This window comes from Haemorhous mexicanus, chromosome 1 (assembly GCF_027477595.1).
Source record: "Haemorhous mexicanus isolate bHaeMex1 chromosome 1, bHaeMex1.pri, whole genome shotgun sequence".
NCBI classification, from domain to species: Eukaryota; Metazoa; Chordata; class Aves; order Passeriformes; family Fringillidae; genus Haemorhous; species Haemorhous mexicanus.
In genome coordinates, this window is record NC_082341.1 from 411,557 (window position 1) to 437,544 (window position 25,988).

The following is a 25,988-nucleotide window of genomic DNA, read 5'->3' on the forward strand; positions in this document are numbered from 1 at the left end:
CCCGGCCCCCCCGCCCCGCCGGCGCTGCCCATGGGCCCGGCACGATGCCGGTGCGGCGGGGGCACGTCGCCCCCCAGAACACCTTCCTGGACACCATCATCCGCAAGTTCGAGGGGCAGAGTGAGTGGGGGGCGCCGGGGGGGGCCGGGGGCGGGACCTGGGAGGCCCGAGGGGGAACTGCGCAGGGGGAGCGCCCGGGGAGGGGACGGGGAGACACCGGGAGACACCGAGGAGCACCAGGCGGGAAGGGGAGCGAGGGGACTGTGGCCCTGGGTGGGTTTGAGGTGACAGGGACGAGCCCGGCAGGAGGGACCCTGCTCACCCTGGCGTCCCGGAGTCCCCAGCTCGAGGTGGGCTTGGGGTGACCGGGACAAACCTGGCTGGTGGGGGATTCCTGCCCGCCCTGACCTCCAGCAGCCCCTGGCTCTGGGCTGCCGGAACCGGGCCTTGCCCACAGTCCCCGAGATGTAGAGCCCCCACCACTCGCTCAGGCTGCTGTGGGACTGGGGGTCCCCCTGGGCTGTGCCCCCCACACTGCCCAGCAGCTGGTGCAGGGCGACCTGGCAGAGTCAGGGCTCCGGGAGACTGAAAATCTGGGGGTTCCCAGTGCCTGTCTGGGGTCAGACCCTGGGCATCCCCCAGTCTGGAGACAGGACAGTGATGTGGGGGGACCCATGCTGCCCGTGGGTCGGGCTGGGGGTGTCACCTGCTGGGGGACAGGCTGTGCTCGGGGGGCCTGGCCTGGCTGAGCCGCTGCCCAGGGTGGGGTGCTGGGGGTCCCAGGGTCCCCATGCTAGTGGTGTTCCTAAGGGGTCTCTGCAGTTATGGGCGTCCCCATGGTGATGAGGGGGTCCCAGAGTCCCTGCTCTTGGGGGGTCCCTGTGAGGTGTCTGTAGCAGTTGGGTCCCTGCTATTGTGGGGTCCCTGCTGTTGTGGGTCCCTGTGAGGTGTCTGTAGCTGTTGGGGGTCCCTGTGAGGTGTCTGTAGAAGTTGGGTCCCTGCTCCTGGTGGTCCCTGCCGTGCTGGGAGCCCCTGGGTCCCCGTGGCTATGGGGTCCCTGTGATGGAGGGATCCCAGCGGTTCTGGGGTCCCCATGGTGGTGATGGCACCAGCTTAGGGGGTCCCTTGGGAGCGAGCAGGATGGCGTGGTGTCTCTGGGAAACCTAGAGCCGTGGGTGGGTGGGTGGATGGGTGTGGGGGACCCCTGCTCTGGGCTGCCGGGCCGGGGGGCTCCAGCCTGACCCGCGCCCCCCTGTCCCTGCAGGCCGCAAGTTTATCATCGGGAACGCGCGAGTGGAGAACTGCGCCGTGATCTACTGCAACGAGGGCTTCTGCCGGCTCTGCGGGTACTCGCGGGCCGAGGTGATGCAGCAGCCCAGCACCTGCGACTTCCTGCACGGGCCCCGCACGCAGCGCCGCGCCGCCGCCCAGATCGCCCAGGCGCTGCTGGGCGCCGAGGAGCGCAAGGTGGAGATCTGCTTCTACCGCAAGGATGGTACGGACCCGCCCGGGCAGGGCGCCGCGGGGCAGGGGGCTGCACTCAGCACCGCGGCAGGGCGGTACGGACCCCCCGGGGGCCTGCGCCGGGACAGGGGCGCAGGGACACAGCTGGGTGGCAGGAGCTGTTGGCACAGGTGGGAACCCGGGGAACCCTGGCAGCCCCGGGGGCTCGCAGCACTCTCCAGCACCGTGGTGGCTCCCAGCAGGGTGCGAGCCTGGCACTGGTGGCTCCAGACGGGCACCAGCCCCCTGCGAGCCCTCAGCCCCTCCTGGTGCCACGGTGGCCACCAGGTGGGCCCAGGTAGCCACCAAAGGTTGTGAGTCCAGGATTGTGGGGTGCAGTGATCCCCCGCAGATGGGGATGCAGGGGGCTGTGTCACCTGGAGTGGGCTGAGCTGGCATCACAGTGCCACCATCACCTCGGGGTCGTGTGGAACACCTGGGCAGGTGACATCTGGGGGTCACTGTGCCAGGTGGGGGGACCTGTGCCCCGCAGAGCCTGGGCTGGGCTGGCTGCCCGCCTTGATAGTGCTGGTGCTTCCCCTCCGCGTGGCCCCGTGCCAGTGCCAGGTGTCCCGGCTGTCACCACAGCTGTCCCGGCTCTGGGCACACGGCCCCGGTTCCGGTGCTGGAGTAAACAAAGCCGGTGCCAGCTGCCGGCGTGGCCACAGCGCCAGGCAGAGCCCTGGGAGGTGGGCTGGGGCCAGAGGCTCCCCTCGTGGCCCTGGCACCCTCACCCTGCTGCATGGCTGTGTCTGGCACGCCCCAGTGCCCCTTGGACTGCCGGGTCACTGGGGCACAGGTGGACACGGGGGCCTTCCTGAGCCCTGGTCAGGGTGACACTGATCGGCCTGCCAGGTGCCACCGGCTGTGCCACAGGGGTGGGGGAAAGGGGCCTCCTGCCTGGGGCCTCCCTTGGGTCCCCAGAGCCCTCGACACCCCCGGCTGTGCCCCCCGAGCAGGGTGGGGGTCTCACCCCTTACCAGCCCTCGTGTGCTGCCAGGGAGAGGTGGGAGAGGGGGTTCCCAGAAGTGATGAGGGGTCCCTGCCCCTGCCAGCCCTTGGGAGCGTCTGTGGGGCCCATGGGGAAGTGTGGTGAGGGCTCCGGGAGCCCCCACTGGGACAGGGACAGTCCATGGGGTCCGTCTGTCCCTCGGGATGGGGAGGGGCCCTTGGCAGTGAGTTAGCCCTGGGTCTGGGGGGTCCTGGGCCCCTTGGATGAGGCTGCTGCGGGGGCTGCCGGCCCTGGGGGCTGCAGTGATGCCACCACGGGAGTTTCCTCCCCGTACCACCGTGCTGGTGCTACCAGCCACGGTGTGGGGGTGCTGGGGGGCTCCACTCACTGCACTGGGACCCCCGGGCTCCGTGGGGCAGGGACCTTGTTGCCGTGGCTCCGGCATGCCCGGTGCTCCCGGCGTCGCTGCCATTCCACGGGTGCCCTCGGGATCGTGTTGTGGCGCTCACCAGCAGCCTGCAGCCCCCACCCCGAGCCCCTGGCCTGTGCCGGTGCCCGGTGCTGTGTCCTGCTGGCTGGAGCCGTGCTGGAGCCGTGCTGGAGCCGCCGCGGCTCCGCGCTGCTGCTGCAGCCATTTGTCTTTGCGACGTGTTGTTTACGGTGCCGGGGACGCGGGGAGGTCACGGCGCCCGTGGGGCACCTGTGTCCCCGCAGGGACACCTCAGGGACCCCAGGCTGGCTGGGGGCAGGGAGGGGGCACAGACGCCCCTGTGGCCTTTGGGGACCCCCTGTGCGTGGCCCCCGGTGTTGGTGCAGGGCGGGAGCACCAAGGGCTGAATCGGGGCCTTGTCACTGTGACACCTCGGGGTCTGGGGGTCCCCCCTGTGCCAGAGGGGTGTCCCCAGCCTGGCTGCAGGCCTGGGGGTGCAGGTGGCTCCTCGGTGCGGGGGTGCGGGTCCCAGGGCAGTGGGTGCAGTAAGGGGGAGCAGGGATGGGGGGCCAGGGGGGTTCCCCCATTTTGGGGGTGCCGGTGCCCTGTGCCGGTCACGGGGAGCAGTGTGGGTGCTGGGGGTGCAGTTCGGGGCGATTTGGGGCACAGCTCTGGAGGTCGGCAGTGCACTTAGGGGCGAGGGGGCAAGGGGGGCGGGTCCCGTTGCAGTGGGGTACCCCTGTGCCCCTGAGGTCCCCCAGTCGTGCCCCCGCCCCGGGAGCAGCCCCCGTCAGGCAGCCGGACCGGAGCTCTCGGCCCTGGGGGCCCCAGGACTCCCGCGGGGGCGGATGGAGCCGCAGCGGCCCCGGCGCTAATCGGGGGCACTAATCCCCTCGTGGCGCTGGCTCGGCCAGGACCCCACGGGAGCCCGGGGCCACCCTGTGCCACCCTGTGCTGGCCCGCGGCCCCACGTGCGTCAGAGAATCCCCCCGCCGCGGGCACGGGAGCAGGGACAGTGCCAGCTGGCACCCGCCGTGCCAGGCTGCCGGGCCCGGCGCCAGCCGGGGGGGTCACCGTCAGCGGGACTCGGTGCTTCGGCGTCACCCACGTGTCCCCCTGGCATCTCCCACCTGTGTCCCCTTAGCGCGAGGGGTGCCGGGGGGCAGCAGGATGCCCCCCCATCCCCCAGAGGTTGCCCCGGGCTGCCCTGAGCACCCCCAATTCCCCCCGCCCCAGCTGTGGCACCGGATTAACGCCACAGCTGTTAACGAGTTCTGAGCGGCTTAACCCTGCCCGGCACCCCCAGAGCCCCCCCGGCCCCCCCGGCGCCGCTGCCCACGCACAGACACGCCACGACACTTGGGGGCAGAAAGGGGACACCCCCACCCTCCCGTGCCTCAGTTTCCCCCTGCGGTGGGGCTGTCTGGTGGGGGCAGCGCTGGGGGGCAGGCGGGGGTGATCCCCGGGGGGGGCAGGAGGGGGGTTCAGCAGGAATGGGGGGCGGCAGGGGGGTCTCCCCAGGAGGGGGTGCCCAGCAGGGTTGGGGGGCAGGACGGGGTGCCCAGCAGGAACAGGGACAGTGTCCCCTGGGATGTTTGGGGCCAGGCAGGGGTGCCCTCCCGGGTGGGGGTGCCACCCCCCCATGTCACTGACCCCCCTCCCCGCAGGCAGCTCCTTCCCGTGCCTGGTGGACGTGGTGCCAGTGAAGAACGAGGATGGCACCGTCATCATGTTCATCCTCAACTTCGAGGCCGTGAGGGAGCCTGAGCCCGGGGAGGCCCCGACCCCCAGCACCAACCACTGGGTCACCCCGGCCCCCTGGGGCCCTGCAGGTACGGGGGGACAGGGACAGTGGGTCCCCCCCAGGTGTGGGGGGACAGGGACACCGGGTCACCCTCAGCTATGGGGGGGACAGGGACACCGGGTCACCCCCAGTTGTGGGCGTACAGGGACACCAAGTCACCCTCAGCTATGGGGGACAGGGACACCGGGTCATCCCCAGGTGTGGGGGTACAGGGACACCGGGTCACCCTCAGCTATGGGGGACAGGGACACCGAGTCACCTCCAGTTGTGGGGGTACAGGGACACCGGGTCACCCTCGGTATGGGGGCACAAGGACACCAGGTCACCCCGAGATATGGGGATACAGGGACAGTGGGTCACCCCCAGGTATGGGGGGACGTGGGGGGACAGGGACACCGGGTCGCCCCCTCCTCCTGGATGCCTGCAGGGGGAATGGGGTCAGTGCCACCGGGCTGGTGTCAGCCCATGTCCTGCTGACCCCACGACCCAGGTGTTGCTGTGGGGCACATGGGGAGAGTGGCAGTACTGTGGGGAGGGGGTGTCAGACGCTGCCCCCCGGCCCCAGCCCTGACTCCAGGGTGCAGCCGATCCCTGTGGCTGAAGCAGCACCGGGTGGAGGTTTGGAGCTGGCTCCTGCCCCTGTCCCCAGCCCGGGCGTGACCCAGCCCTGTCCCTCCCCAGGGCGCAGCCGGTCCCTGCGGCTGAAGCTGCTGGCGCTCACGGGCAGCCGCCAGTCGCTGCCCCCCGAGCCCCCGGAGCCGCCGGACGTGGTGGTCGTGGACCCGGGGGTCACGGACCCGCTGGCCGCAGAGCCGGCCCCGGCTGCCAGCGACTCGGGCCCCGAGGACGCCTCCTCCTCGCTGGAGCCCGGTGCCGGGGACCGTCCCGAGGACGAGGCGGCGCTGATGGGGGACCCCGAGCCGCCGGTGACGCAGTCGTCGCCGCGGGCCGAGCGCCTGGCGCTGGCCTTCGCCAACCACAGCCTGGCCAGGAGCCGGTCCCGGGAGCGCCGGTCCCGGGAGAGCCTCCGCAGCCTGCGCCGGGCGTCGTCCGTCGATGACATCGAGGCCATGAAGGGTGACGGGGACAAGCGCTGCCACAGCCGCCACGCCAGCGCCAGCGCCGGCCTGCACCGCGGCTCCAGCACCGGTACGGCCGCGCGGGCACGGGGACAGCCAGGGGGAGCTGGGGACAGGGGACAGCCGCGGCCATCGGGGCTGGGGACCCAGCCCATCACCCTAGACCCTCCTAAGTCCATCCTGCAGCCCCCTGAGCCACAGGGTGGAGTCACCCTGGGAGTCACCTCGGGAGTCACCTCGTTGGCCCCAGAGCTCATTAAGGGTAATAAGATAAGGACAATTATGGTAATGACATTAAAGGTAACTGAGAGCACCTCTGCAGGTCGCTGGGGGGCCGGTGGCACACGGCTGGGGTCTGCCCCCGCCCTGGGGCTCCACGTTCCCTTCACCTGCCGTGGGACCCCAACCCTGGGAGCTGTGGGGCCGCCCCGGGGATCCAGGCTCTGTGCCGCGGTGACGGTCGCCCCTGCCGTGTGACAGCACGGTGACGGTGTGTCCCCCTGCAGGCGCGGTGGCCGCCGTGCGCAGCGCGCTGCTCAACTCCACGTCGGACTCGGACCTGGCGCGGTTCCGGGCCATCGGCCGCATCCCCCAGATCACCCTCAACTTCATGGACCTGCAGCCGGGGGGGCTCCTGGCCCCGCCCCCGGCCCCCCGGCCCATCATCGCCCCCACCAAACTGCGCGACCGCACCCACAACGTCACCGAGAAGGTCACACAGGTGAGACCCGGACGGGGGACAGGTGACACAGGTGACACAGGTGAGCCCTGGGGGCTGTGGAGGGCCCTGGGGTTGGGTGGGAGCTGACTGGGTGAAGCTGGAGGTGACTGGAGGTGCCAGAGGTGGCCAAGTGGTGGCAAAGGTTACCAGGGAATGCCATAGTGGCCAGGTGCTGCTGGAGGTGGCCAGGTGATGCCAGGTGACCAGGAGGTGCCGGAGGTGGCACGTGGTGCAGAGATGGCTGGGCTGTACCGAGGCATCCGGACAGTTTCAGTGACGATGTGGCCAAGCTGTGCCAGGATGGCCCAGCAGTGACAAAGTGTCCGAGCAGTGACAAGATGTCCAGGCAGTGCTGGAGGTGGCCGAGTGCTGCCAAAGTGTCCGGGTGATGCCAGAAGTGTCCGGGTGGTGCCAAAGTGACGGGGCAGTGCCAAGGTGGCTTGGTGGTGCTGGGGGGACTGGCCGGGGGTGGTGACCGTGGTGTTCTGGGGCAGTGGGTGCCGTGGCTGGGGGCAGCCGGGTCCGGGACAGGCCCTGGGGGGCTCCCAGCGAGATGCAGGGGACAGACACCCACCGGTGCTGTAGTGCCCCTGGCCCCGGTGCTGTTGTGCCCCTCACCGCGGTGCCCCTGGCCCCGGTGCCGGGGTGCCCCTGGCCCCGGTGCTGTTGTGCCCCTCACCGCGGTGCCCCTGGCCCCGGTGCCGTGCCTGCCGGGTGCCAGGCGCTGGCGGCCGCCGCTAATCCGCGGCCCGTTGTGTAACCGCCATCTGCCGCGGGAGCAGGAGGCGCCGCTTAATTACACCCTGATTTCCCTCCGCTAATGATCCGGGGGGGTCGGCGGCTCCGGGCATCCCCGGAGGGCCGTGCGGGGTGGGGACCCGCTCTCTGTCCCGCCCCGCGGTGTCCCCAGGCCTCCCGCGCAGCCCCGGCCGGGGCTGTCCCCGGGGTCCCCAGCAGCTGGCGGGGGACGGAGCAGCCCCGGCGCATCTGCCCGGCCCCTCGGGCCCCCCGGCCCCGCACCTGCCCGCACACGTGAGGGGCCCCGTGGGGAGTCCCGTTCCCACCCGGAGCTCCAGGCCCTGCTGTCGGGCTGCGGGGCTCCCCGCGCCGGTGCTGGAGCAGCCGCAGGGCCCTCGGTGGGGCGGGGGGACCCTCCGCGGGCTGGAGGGACCCTCTGCGGGCTGGAGGGACCCTCTGCGAGCTGGAGGGACCCTCTGCGGGCTGGAGAGACCCTCTGTGGGTGGCAACCCCTCACTGCGCATCCCCGACCCCTCGGCTCCTCACGGAACCTCTTGATTGCCTCGGCCGTGATTAATTGTGCCGCCAGGGTGACGCTGCGCTCTGACTTCCCCGCCGTAGCCACGGGGCCACGAGGGGACGCGGGGGAGCACGGCTGCGGTCACCGGGCCGGGCTCTGCCCCGGCACGGCGGGGGAGCCTCGGGGTGCCCCGGCTGTGAGGTCGGGGGAACCGGGGACACGGACGCAGGGGACACGGACACAGGGGGCGCAGGGCTCTCCCCGGCTCGGGCACTGCTCGGCCTCTCGGGTCGGTGGCACTGGGGGACAGCGTGTCCCTGCAGCGGCACCGTGATTCACCCGCGGAGCCGGAGCCAAGCGCCCGTCAAGGTCACCGCGCTCCAGGTGACAGTGACAGGGGCCTGGTGTGGTCATGACGCCCCCAGGGCTCATGGGACTCCCGGGAACTCCTGCTCTGTTCTGGAGGGGGTCCCTGGATGGGGCAGGATAGGGCGGGGGGACCCCAGCCCCAGTCAGGGGGGGTGGGGACCCGGCTGTGCCACCAGCCAGGGCGTGTCGCTGGGGCATCGCTGGCTGTTGGGGGCGGGTTGGGGACACCAGGGACTCCCCCCGCTGCGGGGTCCTGCCGACCCCGACCCCGCTGGCACCGGCTGGGTGAGCGGGGGCTCTGCCCCCCAGGTCCCTCTCCTCGGGTCTGGGGGTGCCGGGGGGGCCGGGCGGGCGCAGCCGTGGGGCACTGCCAGGGCTGGGCAGTGGCCAGGGACACGGGGACACCGAGAGCCGTGAATCAGCCGGGGCTGCCAGGGCCAGCTCACCGCTACCGTCACTGTCCGTGTCCCCGTCACTGTCCGTGTCCCCCCCACCACTGTCCCCATCCCCGTCATCGTCCCCGTCCCCATCCCGCTGTGACAGCGCTGCGCCAGTCACACTTCGGGGATCCCTCCTGGGACCTGGGGGGCCGCAGGTCCCGGCTGGCAGCGGGGAAGGGGGTGGCGCTGGAGCAGGCGGGGAAGGCACCGGTTCCGCGGCCCCCCGCGCCCCACCTCGCCCGGTGTCCCCGCGGGGCCGTTCCCGGGCGCTCCCGGTCCCTCCTCCGGGGAGTGGCGACGGCTGGAGCCGGGGGGGGCCCGGCGGGGGCGAGCGGCGGGGAGGGCTCGGGGGGTCCCGCCCCGCTCCATCTGCCGCGCGCAGGGCCGGGGGCGCGGGGGGGGCGCGGGGACCCCCGGAGCGCGGCCATGGCCCCGGTGCGGCGCGACAGCGGCGACCGCGGCGAGCGCCCCGACGGGGAGCGGCGGGAGCGGGTCCGCCGGGCCGTGCGGGTGTCCAGCCTGGTGGCACAGGAGGTACGGGCCGCTCGGGGCCGCATCCGGCGGTACTGGAGGCGCGGGGGGGGCGGGGGTCGCGGGGGTCCTCACCGGGAGGGAGAGTGGGACCCCCGATTTGTACCGCCGCACGTGGGCTCGGGGTCCCGGGGGCGTCCCCCGCCGGCGTGGGGGAAACGGAGCGGGGGGGCACCGGGGGTCGTGGGGGGCGGCTCTGGGGTCGCCGGGGGGATCGGGGGGCTCTGGGGAGGGTCCCTCCGCCGGGGGATCGGGGTCCCATTGTCTTTTCACCGTGCGCGGGCACGGCGTCCCGGGGCCGACCCCGCGCCGGGATGGAGGGCACGGAGCGCTGGGGACGGTGGCGGGCGCTGCAGGCGGCTCTGGGGGCTCCGGGGGGCTCCGAGGGTCCCCCCGTGGCGGAAACCGGACCCCGCTGTCGTCCCACGGCACGCGGGCACGGGGGTGTCCCCGTGCCGGGATGGGGGGAGAGGGGCGGGCCCCGGGGATCGCGGCCGGCGCGTTTGGATGGGTTTGGTGGTCCCGGGATTTTCGGGGGGGTCTCCCCCCACGGTGGGAACAGGGACCCGCAGTTTGTCCTGCCACGCGTGGGTGCGGGGTGTCCCCATGCCGGGCTGGGGGACACGGAGCAGGGGCTGGCGCTGGGGGTCGCAGCAGGCGGCTCTGAGGGGCCGCGGAGGTCTGGGGAGCCTGGAGGGTCGCCCCTGGAAGTGGCTCCTGTGGCTCATCCTGCCCTCGGGGGGGTGGGGTACCGGGGGAGCCCCCGCGCTCGGAGTGGGGGGCACTGGGGGTCCAGGGGGATCTGGGCCCCCCCAGTGCCCCCCGGGGGTTGGGGGCATAACCCCCTCCTGGGTCTCCCCTGCCCACCTGGTGCCACGGCCGAGCCCGGTGCTGTGTCCCGCTGTGCCGTGGTGGTTCGTGGTGTGGCGAGGGGTAACGGCTCGTGGCTGGCGTGGCCTCTGCTGTGTCCCAGGTGGTCCCAGAGTGTCCCAGGTGGTCCCAGAGTGTCCCAGGTGGTCCTTGCAGCCGTTCCCTTGCCGTGGTCCGTGGCTTTGGGGTGGGTGTGGGTCAGTGCCGGCGTCACCGGGCAGGGGTCGGAGCTGGGGCAGGCGCACCGCCCCCAGGGACGTCACCCCCTCCCGCAGGGACGTCACCCTGTCACGGGGCTGGTCCCCCACCGTGCCACGGGTGCCAGAGGCAGCGGGTGCCACTGTCGCTGCCCGCCCGGGGCAGCCCTGTGTCCCCTGTGCCCATGTCGGGGGGTCCCGAGGGCGCTGCGACGCCGCAGCTCAGCGCCGTGAGTACCCCGATGGCACCGGGGGGACAGCAGCGCGGGGAGGGGACGGTGGGGGGGTCCCAAGCGCCGGGATGTCTGTATCGGGGTGTCTCCTGGGTCGGGGTGTCCCCACACTGCTCTGGTGTCACTGGGCTGATAGCTGGCACTGCCTTGGTGGTGCCCACACCGGGTGACACCTGCCAGGTGGCAGGGATGTCATGGGGGTCAGTGTCCCTCTGTCTGGGGGTGTCCCCGGGCCCCAGTGCCTCGGGGTCAGTGACAAGGTGGGTGTCAGTGTTCAGACTGGGGAGGTCTGGGGGTCTTACACCCTGGTGGGGCATTGGGTGGGTGCCAGGGCCTGGTTAGGGCAGGTGTGGGGTACCCAGGCTGGCGCGGGGTAACTGCCAGCGAGAGTGTTGGGGCTCTGTGGCTGTGGGGTCCCTGCTGGGGCAGAATTTGGGGTTCTGGGACTCTCAGGTACCTGCCAGAGCAGGGCTGGGGGTCCCTGCCGAGTGCTGGGGGGCCACTGCTAGGCGGGCCCGGGGGGGAGCAGGGGCTGGGCAGTGACGGAGGGGTGTCAGTGCCCCGGGGGTGCTGAGGGGTCAGTCAGGGTGCAGGGGGGTCAGCCAGGGTCTCGGGGGCTGTCGGGGCCCCGGGGGGTGCAGGGGGTCAGCCAGGGTCTCGGGGGGCTGTCGGGGCCCCGGGGGGTGCAGGGGGTCAGCCAGGGTCTCGGGGGGCTGTCGGGGCCCCGGGGGGTGCAGGGGGTCAGCCAGGGTCTCGGGGGGCTGTCGGGGCCCCGGGGGGTGCAGGGGGTCAGCCAGGGTCTCGGGGGGCTGTCGGGGCCCCGGGGGGTGCAGGGGGTCAGCCAGGGTCTCGGGGGGCTGTCGGGGCCCCGGGGGGTGCAGGGGGTCAGCCAGGGTCTCGGGGGGCTGTCGGGGCCCCGGGGGGTGCAGGGGGTCAGCCAGGGTCTCGGGGGGCTGTCGCGGGGTGCCGGGCCTCCCCCTGTCCCGGCGCGGGTATTTGGGCTGGCCGTGGGCGCAGGTGTCTGGGTCGCGGCAGGTGCGGCGCCGGGTGTCCCGGGGGGGCGGGGGGTGGCGGTGCCACCGCAGGTGTCGGGGACGCGTCACCAGGGCGGGACGTGTCGCCGCGTGTTGCCGAACGTGTCACCGGCACCGCCGCCATCTGTGTCACCGTGACTGACGGGTGTCGAGGCGGGGGGGGTGGCACCGGGCCCGGGGCGCTCGGGATGTCGCCGCATATCGGCCCCGTCCCGACATATGCGCCAGGGGTGGGGGTCCCACCTGGGTTTGGGGTGTCCCCAGCCCCTCTTCACGGCACCCCCGAGCCTTGCTGGAAAGGGGAGGGGCTGGGGATTGTCCCCGTGGCTGGGGGACACGCTGGGCTGGGGGCTGTCCCCGTGGCTGGGGGCTGTCCCCGTGGCTGGGGGACACGCTGGGCTGGGGGCTGTCCCCGTGGCTGGGGGCTGTCCCCGTGGCTGGGGGACACGCTGGGCTGGGGGCTGCCCCGCCGCCTGGGGGCTGGAGGCCCCACGGCCGGGGGTCACGGGGGACTCTGCGTGTCCGCTGTGCGTGCGGGGTCTGGCACAGGGAGGGGGTGCCAGGACAGTCCCTCGGCCTCGCTGGGACCCCCGGGAAGCGGCACGGGCTGCGCGGGGGGTGCTGGCCAGGCGCTGGGGCGGGGGGCGCGTTCTGGGGGGTTGAAGGTGTATCTGGGGGGCTGATGGGTGGGGGTGTATTTTGGGGGCTGTGACTAAGCGGGGGTCCCAGTTAGGGGTCACGTGGTGGGGGCGAGCTGAGGTGGGGTGCGGGCCACCCCCCGCCCATGGGGGCCCACGGGGAGGGAGCGGGGGGGCCCGGGGTCTCTCCCCGTAGACGGCGGGACCCCCCTCGCCCCCGGGGCCTTCCGCGGGCCCCGGCCCCCGCCCCCCACGCCGCAGGCCGGGATTTGTCCCACTTTGCCGTGGCAGCTGCGATAAATTTAGCGGCAGGAGCGGCTGGTGGCTGGAGCCGCCCCCCGCCCCTCCCCCGCTGTCCCCCCCGTCCCCTCCCCCTCCCACCGAGCCGGCACAGCCAGGGGGGCTCGGGCATTCGGGGGTTGGGGTCCCCCTCCGGGACCTCCCCGGGGACACCCCCGGGGCTCTCTGCTGGCACCGGGGGGGGGGGGGGTCTGTGTCCCGGTACCTGCCACCCCCCGTGTCCCCAGGGCCCCCGTGGCACCCGTCCCACCGCGGGGGAACGCACCTGGGGCTCGGGGGGTGTTGGGGTGCAGCCCCCCAGGAGGGGCTGGGAACGGGACCCCCCGCACGCGGGGCACGGGTGGCCTCGTCCCTCCGTCACACGGCGCGTGGGGACACGGGTGGCAGCGGGAATCCCCCGCGTGGGGGTGGCGGCCGTGACGCAGGAGCTGCCGTGTGTCCCAGTGCTGTCATCGCGTGTCACCGTGTGTCCCGGCGCTGTCACCACGTGTCCCGGCAGCACCGCCGTGTGTCCCAGTGCCATCGCTGTGTGTCCCTGGGGCTGTGTGCCTCTGTCACTGGGTGTCACCGCGTGTCCCGGTGCCATCACCGCGTGTCCCTGGCGCTGTGTGCCAGTGTCACCGCGTGTCACCAGGCCCGGTGCCATCACACCGTGGCTGCTCCCGCTGCCCCGCGAGGCCACCGCGGTTGGTGGCCCCTGGGGACAGAGGTGACAGGGCCTGTGTCGCGGGGTGGGGGGCTGTGGCAGTGGGGGACATGTTCTGGCTGGGATGGGACCCGCATCCCGGCCTGTGGGCACCGCACGGGTGGGGGACATCCCTGGCGTGTCCTGGTGTGTCCCTGGCGTGTCCCCTGCAGGTCCCTGGCACGGGTGTGGCCCCTGACGCCCCGCTCGTTGCCGCGGGCAGCGCTGTCCCCCCACACCTGGGGCAGGTGGGGGTTCCTGGGTGCCCTCGGGGTGCCCAGGGGCTGCCGGGGGCTGTGACATGTCCCTGCCCGTGCCGTGTCGCCCGAGGGCACGCCCAGCCACAGCGATGTCCCCGCGGTGTCCCCGCGGTGTCCCCGCGGTGTCCCGGCGTGCCGGGGGGCCGGGGGGCGCTGGGGGGCCGGGGGGGCAGCCCTGGCCGTGGCCGTGGCAGCGGCAGCGGAGCAGCCTGGGAAAAATTTCCGCCCCAATAATTCCTGTCGGCTCCGGCGGAGCGCGGCTGGCGCACCGCGCCGGGGGTCCCCGCTGCCGCCGGGGGTCCCCGCTCCGCGCCGGGGGTCCCGGGGCACGCGATGGGCACGGGGCCGGGGTGCGGGGGTCCCTGGCACCCCCGGGCCGGCGGGGGCTGACCCTGCTGCCCCCCGAGGATGCTGCCCGCGCTCCTGCAGCTGCTGCAGGAGTTCCCGGGCGCCTCCCCCGCGCCCCCCCGGGCCGGGCGCCCCCCCGGGCCCTGCCCCATGCCCGGGGTCCCCCTCTGCAGCGCCTGCCTGGGGCTCCGCCGCGATGGCACCGGGCACGGACAGCAGGAGCAGGTACCGGTACCGCCCCTTCCTGCGCCCCCGGGACCCGGCGCGGGGGGCGGGGGTGCCGCATGGGTGGGGGGCTCTGAGCCCACCCGAGACCTGGCGGGGGCTGTGGGGGCCGCGGGCCGTGTCCTCGGCACCGGTTCGGGAGGGTTTGGGGCTTACATAAAGCTCTGGCTCTCCGTGGCGGGGGCACCCCGGCCCCCCAGGGCTGCCCTCGGGGCTGGGGACCGATGGGGGGGGGGGGATGGCACCCATCCCCTCCCTGTGGTGCGACACCAGATGGAGCCCCACGACGGGCCTGGAGGGGCAAGGGGACCCCCAGGGGTGCAGGGGCACCGTGACCCCCACAGGGCAGAAGGGAGGCTGTGACCCCTGTGTGGCACAGGGCGGGGGGGCCCTGGGTCACCCCTGTCGCCTCTCACCCTTGCCGTGGGGCTGTGCATGCTGATGGACCCTGTGGAGCACCCCCAGGCACCCCCAGGGGTGACCAAGACCCCACAAGGACCCCTGTGGTTGTGCCCCCAGGACGTGCAGGTGTTCTGCACAGGGACTGGCACGTGGGGAGGGGTCTGTGCCCTCCCGATGGAAATGCCAGGGGGAGGTCGTGCCCCCCGGTGGGGGTGGCCACGGCTGGGGACACAGAGCTGGGACGCAGGGCAGCATCGTGGGGTGGGAGCTGCCCTGGTGGTATTGGTGGGGCAGGAGGGGGTTGTGGGGCAGCTCTGTGGTGTGGGGGGGCTTTGTCCCCCCTGTGCCCTCCAGCTGTTCCCCTGGCACCCCTGGTCACACGTGGTGGTGTCCCTGCACCCCTCACTGCCCCCCCAGAGTCACAGAAGGTTGGTTTTGGGAAGGAGGTTTTAACACCATGAGGTCAGTGATGACCCAGCGCCCCTGACCCGGGTCCCCCCCTCTTCCCAGGCTGGGGCTGTGAGCCCTGCAGCAGCACTGCCCCCCTGCAGCCCCCCACGTGCCCTTGTTGGGGTCCCACCTCACCCCAGAGAGTCACAGCACTGCTGAGGCTGTAAAGGCCCCCCAGAACCCCTGGGTCCAGCCCTTACCCACCGTGGCCAAGCCACCGTCCCACGCCCCCAGGACCACAGTGGTGGGGGCCGGGGTCGCAGGGGCAGGGTGCTGTGGGGTGTTGGGGTGCAGGCTGAGCCCCGTGTCCCCCTGGCCCAGGTGCTGTCCCTGGGTGCCGACGTGCTCCCCGAGTACAAGCTGCAGGCGCCGCGCATCCACCGCTGGACCATCCTGCACTACAGCCCCTTCAAGGCCGTGTGGGACTGGCTGATCCTGCTGCTGGTCATCTACACGGCCATCTTCACGCCCTACTCGGCCGCCTTCCTGCTCAGCGACTCGGAGGAGGCGCAGCGCCACCACTGCGGCTACTCCTGCAGCCCGCTCAACGTGGTGGACCTCATCGTGGACATCATGTTCATCATCGACATCCTCATCAACTTCCGCACCACCTACGTCAACTCCAACGAGGAGGTGGTCAGCCACCCCGCCAAGATCGCCATCCACTACTTCAAGGGCTGGTTCCTCATCGACATGGTGGCCGCCATCCCCTTCGACCTGCTCATCTTCGGCTCCGGCTCCGAGGAGGTGACAGGGGACACGGGGACGCGGGGTGGGGGGTGGGGGGTGCCAGCCCCGCTGGCTGGGCAGTGCTGCTCTGGGGGCCTGCGGTGTGTCTGGGGGTCCCACCCAGTGCCGGGGTGGATGTTGGGGTGGTGGGGGCTGTTCCTGGGTGCTGGGTCCTTCTGTGGGGAGTGCCTGGGGGTCCCGCATGCACCCCCAGGCCAGGACACCACAGTGCCCCTGGTGACCCCCTGAACCTCCTGCCCAGGCCCCCCTGAACCTCCTGCCCAGGCCCCCCTGAACCTCCTGCCCACGTCCCCCTGAACCTCCTGCCCAGGCCCCCCTGAACCTCCTGCCCACGTCCCCCTGAACCTCCTGCCCAGGCCCCCCTGAACCTCCTGCCCCGGCCCCCCTGAACCTCCTGCCCCGGCCCCCCTGAACCTCCTGCCCAGGCCACCTTTGCTCTGCGTGGGACACTGGGAGCGCCTGGGGCTGATGTGGGGAGAGGGGCAGGGGCCCATGGCCCCCTCTGCCCTACCAGGGATCTGTGGGAGCTCTCGGGCTCTGCTGTGCTGGTGACCTCCCTTTCCTCCCTCCCCACCTGCGCCCCGGGGGGCACCTGGGGCAGGGGGAGACCCCCAGAATGGAGGTGCCTGGCTTGGAGCAGGGACCCCCCACCCTTTTGGGGTTCTGAGGGTGTCTCTTCACTGCCACCCCCTCCCCTTTATCCTGTCCTCCAGACAACAACACTGCTGGGGCTGCTGTGGGGAGAGAGCATGGAGGCCCCCTCTCCCTTCTGGGGGTCCCCAGGGTGTTCCCACCCCTGTAACCCTTTCCCTGCCATTCCCCAGACCATGATGCTCACTGGGGGGAGAAAGGGTGGAACCCCCCTCACCCCTCTAGGTGTCCCCCGGGTGTCCCCACCCCCTGCAACTCCTTCCCTGCCATCCCCAGATCACGACACTCATCAGGCAGCTGAAGGCAGGGAGAGAGGATGGAACCCCCCTCTCCCTTCTGGGGGTCCTCAGGGTGTCCCCACCCCTGTAACCCTTTCTGTGCCGCTCCCCAGACCACGACACTCATCGGGCTGCTGATGGGGGGAGAGAGCATGGAACCCCCCTCACCCCTCTGGGTGTCCCCCGGGTATCCCCACCCCTGTAACCCATTCCCCAGACCATGAGGCTCATTGCGGGGAGAGAGCATGGAACCCCCCTCACCCCTCTGTGGGTCCCCAGGGTGTCCCCACCCCTGTAACCCATTCCCCAGACCATGGGGCTAATTCTGGGGAGAGAGGATGGAACCCCCCTCACCCCTCTGGGTGTCCCTTGGGTATCCCCACCCCCTGTAACCCTTTCCCTGCCATTCCCCAGATCATGATGCTGATCGGGCTGCTGATGGGGGAAGAGAGCATGCAGCCCCGCTCTCCCCTCTGTGGGTCCCCAGGGTGTCCCCACCCCTGTAACCCATTCCCCAGACCATGGGGCTAATTCTGGGGAGAGAGCATGGAATCCCCCTCACCCCTCTGTGGGTCCCCCGGGTATCCCCACCCCCTGTAACCCATTCCCCAGACCATGGGGCTAATTCTGGGGAGAGAAGATGGAACCCCCCTCACCCCTCTGGGTGTCCCCCGGGTGTCCCCACCCCCCGTAACCCTTTCCCTGCCACCCCCAGACCACGACGCTGATCGGGCTGCTGAAGGCGGGGAGAGAGGGTGGAACCCCCCTCACCCCTCTGGGTGTCCCCCGGGTGTCCCCACCCCCGTAACCCTTTCCCTGCCGCCCCCAGACCACGACGCTGATCGGGCTGCTGAAGACGGCGCGGCTGCTGCGGCTGGTGCGGGTGGCGCGGAAGCTGGACCGCTACTCGGAGTACGGCGCGGCCGTGCTCTTCCTGCTGATGTGCACCTTCGCCCTGATCGCCCACTGGCTGGCCTGCATCTGGTACGCCATCGGCAACGTGGAGGGGCAGCGCACGGGCTGGCTGCACGCGCTGGGACAGCAGATCGGCAAGCCCCTGAACGGCAGCTTCGGGCCCTCCATCAAGGACAAGTACGTCACGGCGCTCTACTTCACCTTCAGCAGCCTCACCAGCGTGGGCTTCGGCAACGTGTCCCCCAACACCAACTCCGAGAAGATCTTCTCCATCTGCGTCATGCTGATCGGATGTGAGTGCCCCGGGCTGGGAGGGCACCGGGGTGTGTGAGAGCTGTGTGAGAGCACCTGGGTGTGTGTGAGAGCTGTGTGAGAGCACCTGGCTGTGTGTGAGAGCTGTGTGAGAGCACCTGGCTGTGTGTGAGAGCTGTGTGAGAGCACCTGGGTGTGTGTCAGAGCTGTGTGTGTGCCTGCTCACCTGTCTGTCTGTGAGCACCTGGGTGTGAGAGCTGTGTGTGTGCCTGCTCACCTGTCTGTCTGTGAGCACCTGGGTGTGTGTCAGAGCTGTGTGTGTGCCTGCACACCTGTCTGTCTGTGAGCACCTGGGTGTGAGAGCCCCGGGCTGGGAGAGCACCTGTGTGTGTCAGAACTGTGTGAGTGTGTGCTACACACCTGGGTGTGTGAGAGCCCCGGGCTGGGAGAGCACCTGTGCAGTGTGAGAGCTGTGTGTGTACCCTCACACCTGTGTGTATATCCCCACACCTGTGAGTGTGTGCAGACCTGTGTGTGTGCCCTCACACCTGTGTGTATATCCCCACACCTGTGAGTGTGTGCAGACCTGTGTGTGTGCCCTCACACCTGTGAGTGTGCAGAGCTGTGTGTGTATATCCCCACACCTGTGAGTGTGCAGAGCTGTGTGTGTATATCCCCACACCTGTGAGTGTGCAGACCTGTGTGTGTACCCTCACACCTGTGAGTGTGCAGAGCTGTGTGTGTGCCCTCACACCTGTGAGTGTGCACACCTGTGTGTGTATATCCCCACACCTGTGAGTGTGCAGAGCTGTGTGTGTATATCCACACACCTGTGAGTGTGCAGAGCTGTGTGTGTACCCTCACACCTGTGAGTGTGCAGAGCTGTGTGTGTGCCCTCACACCTGTGAGTGTGCACACCTGTGTGTGTATATCCCCACACCCGTGAGTGTGCAGAGCTGTGTGTGTACCCTCACACCTGTGAGTGTGCAGAGCTCTGTGTGTATATCCCCACACCTGTGTGTCACACCTGTGTGTGCACCCACACCTGGGGGTCTGCAGGAGCACCCCCAGGCTCAGTTTTGGGGCTGTTCCTGTTTGACACCTTCACCGATGCTCTGGGGGTTGGGGCCCCTCGTGGGCTGTCCTCAGGTGACACAGCGGGCTGGGAGGTGCCTCTGCTGGGGGACAGGAGGCTCCGCAGAGATCCACGGGCTGGGGACACCTGTGGGTCACACCAGCCTGTGGGTCACACCAGCCTGTGGGTCACACCAGCCCCATGGAACCTCCGGGCTGGGCACAGGGCTGGTGACAGCGGCTGGGCACAGCCCAGGGCAGGGACTGTCCCCTGTGCTGGCCCTGCTGAGGGACCCCCTGGAATCCTGGGGGCAGCTTTGGGTCCTCCTGCCAGGACAGCCCTGGAGGGGCTGGAGTGAGTCAGGGAACAGAGCTGGGAAGGGGCTGGAGAATTCCTGAGGGAGCTGGGAAGGGGCTGGAGAATTCCTGAGGAGCTGGGAAGGGGCTGGAGAATCCCTGAGGAGCTGGGAAGGGGCTGGAGAATTCCTGAGGGAGCTGGGAAGGGGCTGGAGAATTCCTGAGGGAGCTGGGAAGGGGCTGGAGAATTCCTGAGGGAGCTGGGAAGGGGCTGGGGAATCCCTGAGGGAGCTGGGCAGGGGCTCAGCCTGGAGCAAAGGAGGCTCAGGGGGACCTTGTGGCTCTGCACAGCTCCTGCCAGGAGGGGACAGCCAGGGGGTCGGGCTGTGCTCCAGGGAACAGGGACAGGAGCAGAGGGAACGGCCTCAGGCTGGGCCAGGGAGGGTCTGGGTGGAAATTGGGGAAATTCCTTCCTGGAAAGGGCTGTCCAGCTCTGGCACAGCTGCCCAGGGCATGGTGGAGTCCCCATCCCTGGAGGGATTTAAAAGCCCTGTGGATGTGGCACTTGGGGACACGGTCAGTGATGGCCTTGGCAGTGCTGGGGGACGGGTGGGCTCAGGCATCTGAGAATTCCCTGGATGACTCTTTGCACCAGTGTGACAATGACGCCCCTCCATGACAACGGGGACCTCCTTAACGATGGGGACCCTCACAATTATGGGATCTGGTGACAGTGGGAACCCGTGTGCTGATGGGGACTGCTGTGACAACGGGCACTCTGTGGTGATGGGGACACCCCTGTGGTGATGGGACCCCTGTGACAAAGGGCACCCTCCACGGTGATGGGCACCCCACACTACAGCCCTGGCAGCAGTGGTGGTTTGGGGAGGTTTGGAGGGGTTTGGGGTGCAGAGACCCCCGACATTCCCCCCCCAGCACCGATGCATCCTCGGGAGCACCTCGACCTCAGCGGTGCTCACAGCTGGGGACACGGGGACACGGGGACCCTGCAGCCCGGCCCGGGGGGTGGCAGTGGGGGTTTGGGGGGGCTCGGGGGTGCAGAGCCGCCCTGACTCTGCCCCCCCCAGCGCTGATGTACGCCAGCATCTTCGGGAACGTGTCGGCCATCATCCAGCGGCTGTACTCGGGCACGGCGCGCTACCACACGCAGATGCTGCGCGTGCGCGAGTTCATCCGCTTCCACCAGATCCCCAACCCGCTGCGCCAGCGCCTCGAGGAGTACTTCCAGCACGCCTGGTCCTACACCAACGGCATCGACATGAACGCGGTGAGACCTCGGAAACACCCCAAAACACCCCAAATCCCCTGGGACCCCTAAACCCCCCCAGCCCTCAGCCCCTCTTCCAGCACGCCTGGTCCTACACCAACAGCATCGACATGAACGCGGTGAGACCCCAAAACCACCCCAAACCCCCGCGGGCCTCCTAAACCCCCCTGGCCCTCAGCCCCCCTCCTCAGAGAGTGCTTCCAGTGCACCTGGTCCTACCCCAACATCATCAACATGGACACAATGAGACCCCAAAACCACCCCAAAAACACCCCAAACCCCCCTGGGACCCCTAAACCCCCCCAGCCCTCAGCCCCTCTTCCAGCACGCCTGGTCCTACACCAACAGCATCAACATGAACACGGTGAGACCCCCAAGAAACCCCAAAAACACCCCAAACCCCCCTGGGACCCCTAAACCCCCCCAGCCCTCAGCCCCTCTTCCAGCACACCTGGTCCTACCCCAACAGCATCAACATGAACACAAGAGACCCCAAAACCACCCCACAAAGCCCCAAATCCCTTGGGACCCCTAAACCCCTCCCAGCCCTCAGCCCCTCTTTCAGCATGCCTGCTACTGCACCAGCAGCATCGGTGTGACCATGGTGAGGCCCCAAAAGCCCCCAAAAGACCCCAAACCCCCGTGGGACCCCCAACCCCCCCCCGGCCCTCGGCCCTCCTCCTCAGGGAGCATTTCCAGCACGCCTGCTCCTACACCAATGGCATTGGTGTGACCATGGTGTGACCCTCCGGGACCCCTAAAGCCTGCCCCGCCTCTGACCCCTGGGACCCCCCACTCTGTGCCCGCCGTGACCCCCCGGTGCCCCCCAGGTGCTGAAGGGGTTCCCCGAGTGCCTGCAGGCCGACATCTGCCTGCACCTGAACCGCAGCCTGCTGCAGAACTGTGCCCCGTTCCGGGGCGCCACCAAGGGCTGCCTGCGGGCGCTGGCCATGAAGTTCAAGACGACGCACGCTCCCCCCGGGGACACGCTGGTGCACGCCGGGGACGTGCTCACCGCGCTCTACTTCATCTCCCGCGGCTCCATCGAGATCCTGCGCGGCGACGTCGTGGTCGCCATCCTGGGTGAGCCCCCAAGAAGCAGCCCGGGGGTCCCGCCGTGCCCCGCGGGGCAGCCGCTGCCTTCGGGGGTCCTGGGTGCCCCCAGAGTGACACCCCATCTCCTGGAGACCCCCCGGTGCTCCTCGGGTGACACCCCACCTGCCTCCCGAGGGATCCCCCCATCCCGGGACCCCCCGGTGCTGGGGAAAGCCCAGACTGACCCCCCCCCCCCGCTCCTGGGGACCCCCCTGACCCCCGGGGCCCCCCAGTCCTGTGCACAGCCCGAGTGTCCCCCCGGTGACACCCTGGCTCCCAGGCACGCCGAGTGACTCCTGCCCCTCCCGGGTCCCCCCAGCTTTGGGGTCGCCTTGAGTGCCCCGGGGGTTCCCCCCGCCCTGCTCCCAGCCGGGTGCCCTGGGGTGACCCCTCCCTCCCTCCCTCCCTGGGTGCCCCCCCGCCCCCCCAGGTCCGAAGGACACCGTGGGGGGCCGAGGGGTGGCGGGGGCAGTGCAGGGTCCTGCTGAGCCCCCGCACCCCCCAGGTAAGAACGACACCTTCGGGGAGCCGCTGCACCTGCACGCCCGGCCCGGGAAGTCGCGGGCGGACGTCCGGGCGCTCACCTACTGCGACCTGCACAAGATCCTGCGGGAGGACCTGCTCGAGGTGCTCGACATGTACCCCGAGTTCTCCGACCGCTTCTGGGGCACCCTCGAGATCACCTTCAACCTGCGCGACGTGAGGGGGGCCCGGGGGGTGGGGCTCCAAAACGGGGGGTCCCGAGCAAGCCGGGAGGTCCAAGGGAACCGGGGGGTCCTGGAAATGGGAGGCTCTGGATAAATAAGGGGGTTCAGAGCAAGCTGAGGGGGGTCCTGGCTAGTTTGGGGTGTCCTGAGCAAACTGAGGGAGTTGGGGGAGTTCGGAGCAGGTTGTTGGGGGGTTTCAAGTGGTCTGGGGGGTTCTGAGCGAGCCAGGAGAGCCCCTAGAGAGGCTGGGGGTCCTGAGCAGGTTGGGGGGGTCCTGAGCAGGTGGGGGTGGGTCCTGGGCAAGGGAGGGGGCGCTGAGCCAATTGTGAGGGGCTGAGTGCTCTGGGGGGTCCTGAAGAAGCGGGAGGGGTCCGGCAGCCCCCCGACTGTGCCCCCCTGTCCCCGCAGACCAACATGATCCCCGGCTCCCCGGGCAGCGACGAGCTGGACGGAGGCTTCTCCCGCCTGCGGCGCCGCAAGCTGTCCTTCCGCCGGCGCCCCGAGAAAGGTGGGGTCGGGGGGCCGGGACCCCCGGGGGTGACCCCAGGGTCGCGGTGGCCCGGCCCTGACCCCGGTCTGTCCCCTGCAGATGCCGCCAGTCCCGGGGAGTCCCGGGCGCTGCGGGGGGACGGCGGGGGGGGCCAAGCCCCCGGAGCCCCCCGAGGCCCGGCCGAGTGGGACCCCCCCAGCCCCTCCAGCTGCGGCTCCAGTGACGAGGAGGAGCCCCCCGCGCCCCCTCCGGGGGCCACCGCACTGTCCCCGTTCCGCAGCGCCCCCCCGGCTCCCCCCGAGCCCGAGGAGCGGGAGGGCAGCGACATGTGCAACCCCCTCTCAGGTGGGTGCGGGCTCAGGGTGGGGGGCGGCCCCTTTCCCCCTCCTCACTCGGGGCTCAGAGGACACCCCAAACCCTGGCACTGCTGTCCCCAGCCCTGCCCCAACTCCATCCCCTGTCCAGCGCCTGCCACTGCTCCCCTGTGCCCCCTCAGCTGGGGGTGGGGAGCCCCCCATTCCTTCCCTCCCCCCTCGGGGCCCTGCAGACCCCCCAAAACTGCAGCACACCCCGGCCCCCCAGCCCCTGACCCCCCTCTCACACTGCCCCTGCAGCCCTGGAGCCCTGCAGATGAGGGGTGGGGTGGGGTGGGGGTTCCCCACTCGTGCTCTCCTGGGTTCTGGAGCTTCCCCCCAAACCTTGAAGCCCCCCCCCCCTTCTCAGCCCTCCCTCCCAACTGCCCCTGCATCCCCTCAGGTGGGTGCAGGGGTCTCTGGTTGGGCAGGGGGGTCCCAATCCTCCCCTCCCTGATTAAGGCTGTGGAGCCCCCCCCAAAAGCAGCAGCCCCCCCTCCCCACCCCTCCCCCAGGCCCCTGGATCCCCCAAACCTCCCCCCTCATTTCACCACCCCCCCCAAACCCATTCGCCCCCCTCCTGTTCCAGGCGCCTTCTCGGGGGTCTCCAACATCTTCAGTTTTTGGGGTGACACCCGGGGCCGCCAGTACCAGGAGCTTCCCCGTTGTTCCCACGGGGCCCCCCCAAATCCCCCCCCGACCCTGACCCGCCGCCAGCGCTCCGACCTGGAATCCCGCTTGGATCTGCTCCAAAAACAGCTCAACAGGTGAATCTGGGGGGCTCGGGTGGGACCTGAGGGGGGCTTCGGCCACTGGGACCCGGTGGGAGCCCCCCATTGCCAAAGGGGTCCGGAGAACCCCGAGCAGGAAAAGAAGGACGGGGAGACCCCCAGGCCAAGCTGAGCCCCCCGAGCCACCTGAGAGAAGGGTGGGACAGGGGCGGGTGCTGGGGGTCCTGGGGGTGGGCTGGGCCTGCCGGGGGCTTTGGGGTGATAGAGCCCTGACTGGGGAGGGGAACGGGGGACCCTCACCCCAGCCTGACCGCTCCCATCCCCACTGAGGTGGGACAGGGGCAGTGCCGGGGGTCCTGGGGGCCAGTGGGGGTGGGACTGGGGGTCTCACGTCTCATCCCGCGGCGGCCCCGCTGCCCCGCAGGCTGGAGTCCCGGCTGAGCTCGGACATCTCCTCCATCGTGCACCTGCTGCAGCGCCAGGTGCTGGTGCCCCCCGCCTACAGCGCCGTGACCTCCCCGCACCAGCCCCCCCCGGGGCCGCTGCCCCCCACCCTGCCCATCACCCCCATCCGGCCGCTCGCTCAGGTGAGGGACCCGGGGGGCGCCTGCCCTGGGGGGTTCCACTGTCCGACTCTGTGGGTTGGGGTCACCCCGGAGCGCCCCAGGCCGGGGTGTGCCTGGTTTGGAGGGCACCCCTTCGTCTTGCTGTCCATCGTGGGCTGGGGTCACCCCCGAGCCCCCCGGACTGGGGGTGCCGCCCTCCTGTGCCCGCCGCCGTGTCCTCCTGCCCCCGGGGGGTGCCGGTAGAGGGGGGGGGCGCACTCCGAGCCCCCGGTGGCGGTGCCCCCCCACGCTGACCCCCCCGCGTTCCGCAGGTCCCGCGCCCCCCGCGCGCCCCGGACCCCCCGGACGTGGTGCTGCTGCTGGAGCCGCCCCCCCCCGCGGCGCCGCTCCCTGCCCGGGGCGCTGCCCCCGCCCGCGGGGACCCCCCCGGGGACCCCCCCGCTCCAGAGACACTGCTCCGACCCCGGCAGCTAATGGGAGCGCCGGGGCGCGGCGGGACCCCCGGAGCCACGGGACCCCCGACCCCGGAAAGCGGGACCCCCGGAGCCCTCGGACCCCAGGACGTGGGACCCCTGGAGTCCTCAGAGCGCGAGACACGGGACCCCCAAAGCCCAGGACGCGGGACCCCTGACCCCGGAGTGTGGGAGCCCCGGAGCCCTCGGCCCTCAGCCCTGGCTGCCGCCACCCGGGACCCCCGGAGTCGCGGGATCCCTGGCTCCGGACCGTGGGACCCCCGGAGCCCTGGAAGTCCCGGAGCCCTGGGACCCCCAGCCCCGGAAGGTGGGAGCCCCGGAGCCGCAGGACCCCTGTCCCCAGCATGTGGGACCCCCAAAGGCCAGGCCGTGGGACATGCAGAGCCCTGGGACCCCTGAGCCCGGGGGGGGGACACAGAGCCCCCAGCCCCGCGGTCCCCAGAGCCCTCCCCGGCCCGGCCCGCCCGGGGCTCCGGCCGCTGCCCCACGGACACTGCCCTCGGTGCCGGCGGGGGACCCCCGTTACCCCGCCTCGTCCCGGGCCCTGCCCCGGACTGTCAGACTGTGCTGCTCTTCCTCCTCCTCCTCCTCCTCCTCCTCCTCCCCGAGCCCCGGGGCGGCGGGGGGGTGCACAGGTGTGTGTGTGCACAGGTGTGCACAGGTGTGTCCCCGGGTCCTGTCCCCAGGACGTCACGTGTGTGTCGGGGGGGTCCCGCTGAGCTGGGACACGCGTGTTGCCCCCCCGTCTGTGTGTGTGTGTGTGTCCCCGCCGTGTCCCCCCGCCAGGACCCCCCGGTGGCGTGTGGGGCCCGGTGGGTCCGTGTGTGCCCCCGTGTCCCCAGGGACAGCCCGGCTGAGGGAGGGTCGGGACCCTCCGTGTGCCCCCCCCCCGTGCGGCCGGGCCGCGCGTCCCCCGAGCCCCCCCCCGCACAGCCGGGTGACACACGGCAGTGTCACCCCCGCACAGGGAGGGGGACGCAGGGCTCGAGGGGCTGCACCGCCCGGCCGCCCCGTAGCGTGTGCTGTGTTTGTCCCATGTCACCCCTGCATGTCACCCCCGCGTAGGTGCCCCCAATAAACCAGAGAGAGAGCCCCGGCTCTGTGTGTCACCTCCTGGGAGCTGGGGACAGTGGCCTCGGATGTCACCGAGATTAAACGTTGTGACACTGGGGACGGGCTGGGGCATCCTGGTGGCCACAGCATTGGTAGGGACACGGAGACAGAGGAGGTGACATCACCTTTACTGAGCCCAGCACACGGCATCATGTGACATGTCCCACACCGTGGTGTCCCTGTGACTCTGGGGGCCCGTGTGGTGGCAGAAGGGGTGGCGTCACCT

At 71.0% G+C, this 25,988-nt stretch overlaps 1 protein-coding gene across 2 annotated transcripts; it reads left to right on the plus strand.

Annotated features, from left to right (window-relative positions):
- KCNH2 (potassium voltage-gated channel subfamily H member 2) lies at positions 1-25,747 on the plus strand. Of its 2 annotated transcripts, XM_059868997.1 has the most exons (16): positions 34-120; positions 1,265-1,495; positions 4,553-4,717; positions 5,371-5,838; positions 6,275-6,489; positions 15,051-15,476; positions 17,238-17,392; positions 17,531-17,616; positions 20,035-20,234; positions 21,065-21,317; positions 21,835-22,028; positions 22,445-22,544; positions 22,626-22,871; positions 23,469-23,646; positions 24,035-24,197; positions 24,488-25,747. In XM_059868997.1, the coding sequence occupies exons 1-16, from the start codon at positions 45-47 to the stop codon at positions 25,046-25,048; spliced, it is 3,717 nt and encodes a 1,238-aa protein (XP_059724980.1). In that variant the 5' UTR covers positions 34-44; the 3' UTR covers positions 25,049-25,747. The 2 variants fall into 2 exon arrangements, with proteins under 2 accessions (XP_059724902.1, XP_059724980.1); XM_059868919.1 differs by having other exon boundaries at positions 1-120; positions 17,238-17,616.
- The last annotated feature ends 241 nt before the right edge of the window (positions 25,748-25,988 follow it).

Bases quoted from the DNA above. Each gene is read 5' to 3' on its own strand.
- KCNH2 (XM_059868919.1), top strand. From the start codon at position 45: ATGCCGGTGCGGCGGGGGCACGTCGCCCCCCAGAACACCTTCCTGGAC. The intron at 5,839-6,274 runs GTACGGCCGCGC...GTCCCCCTGCAG, and splicing joins GCACCGCGGCTCCAGCACCG to GCGCGGTGGCCGCCGTGCGC. The intron at 17,617-20,034 runs GTGAGTGCCCCG...TGCCCCCCCCAG, and splicing joins CTGCGTCATGCTGATCGGAT to CGCTGATGTACGCCAGCATC.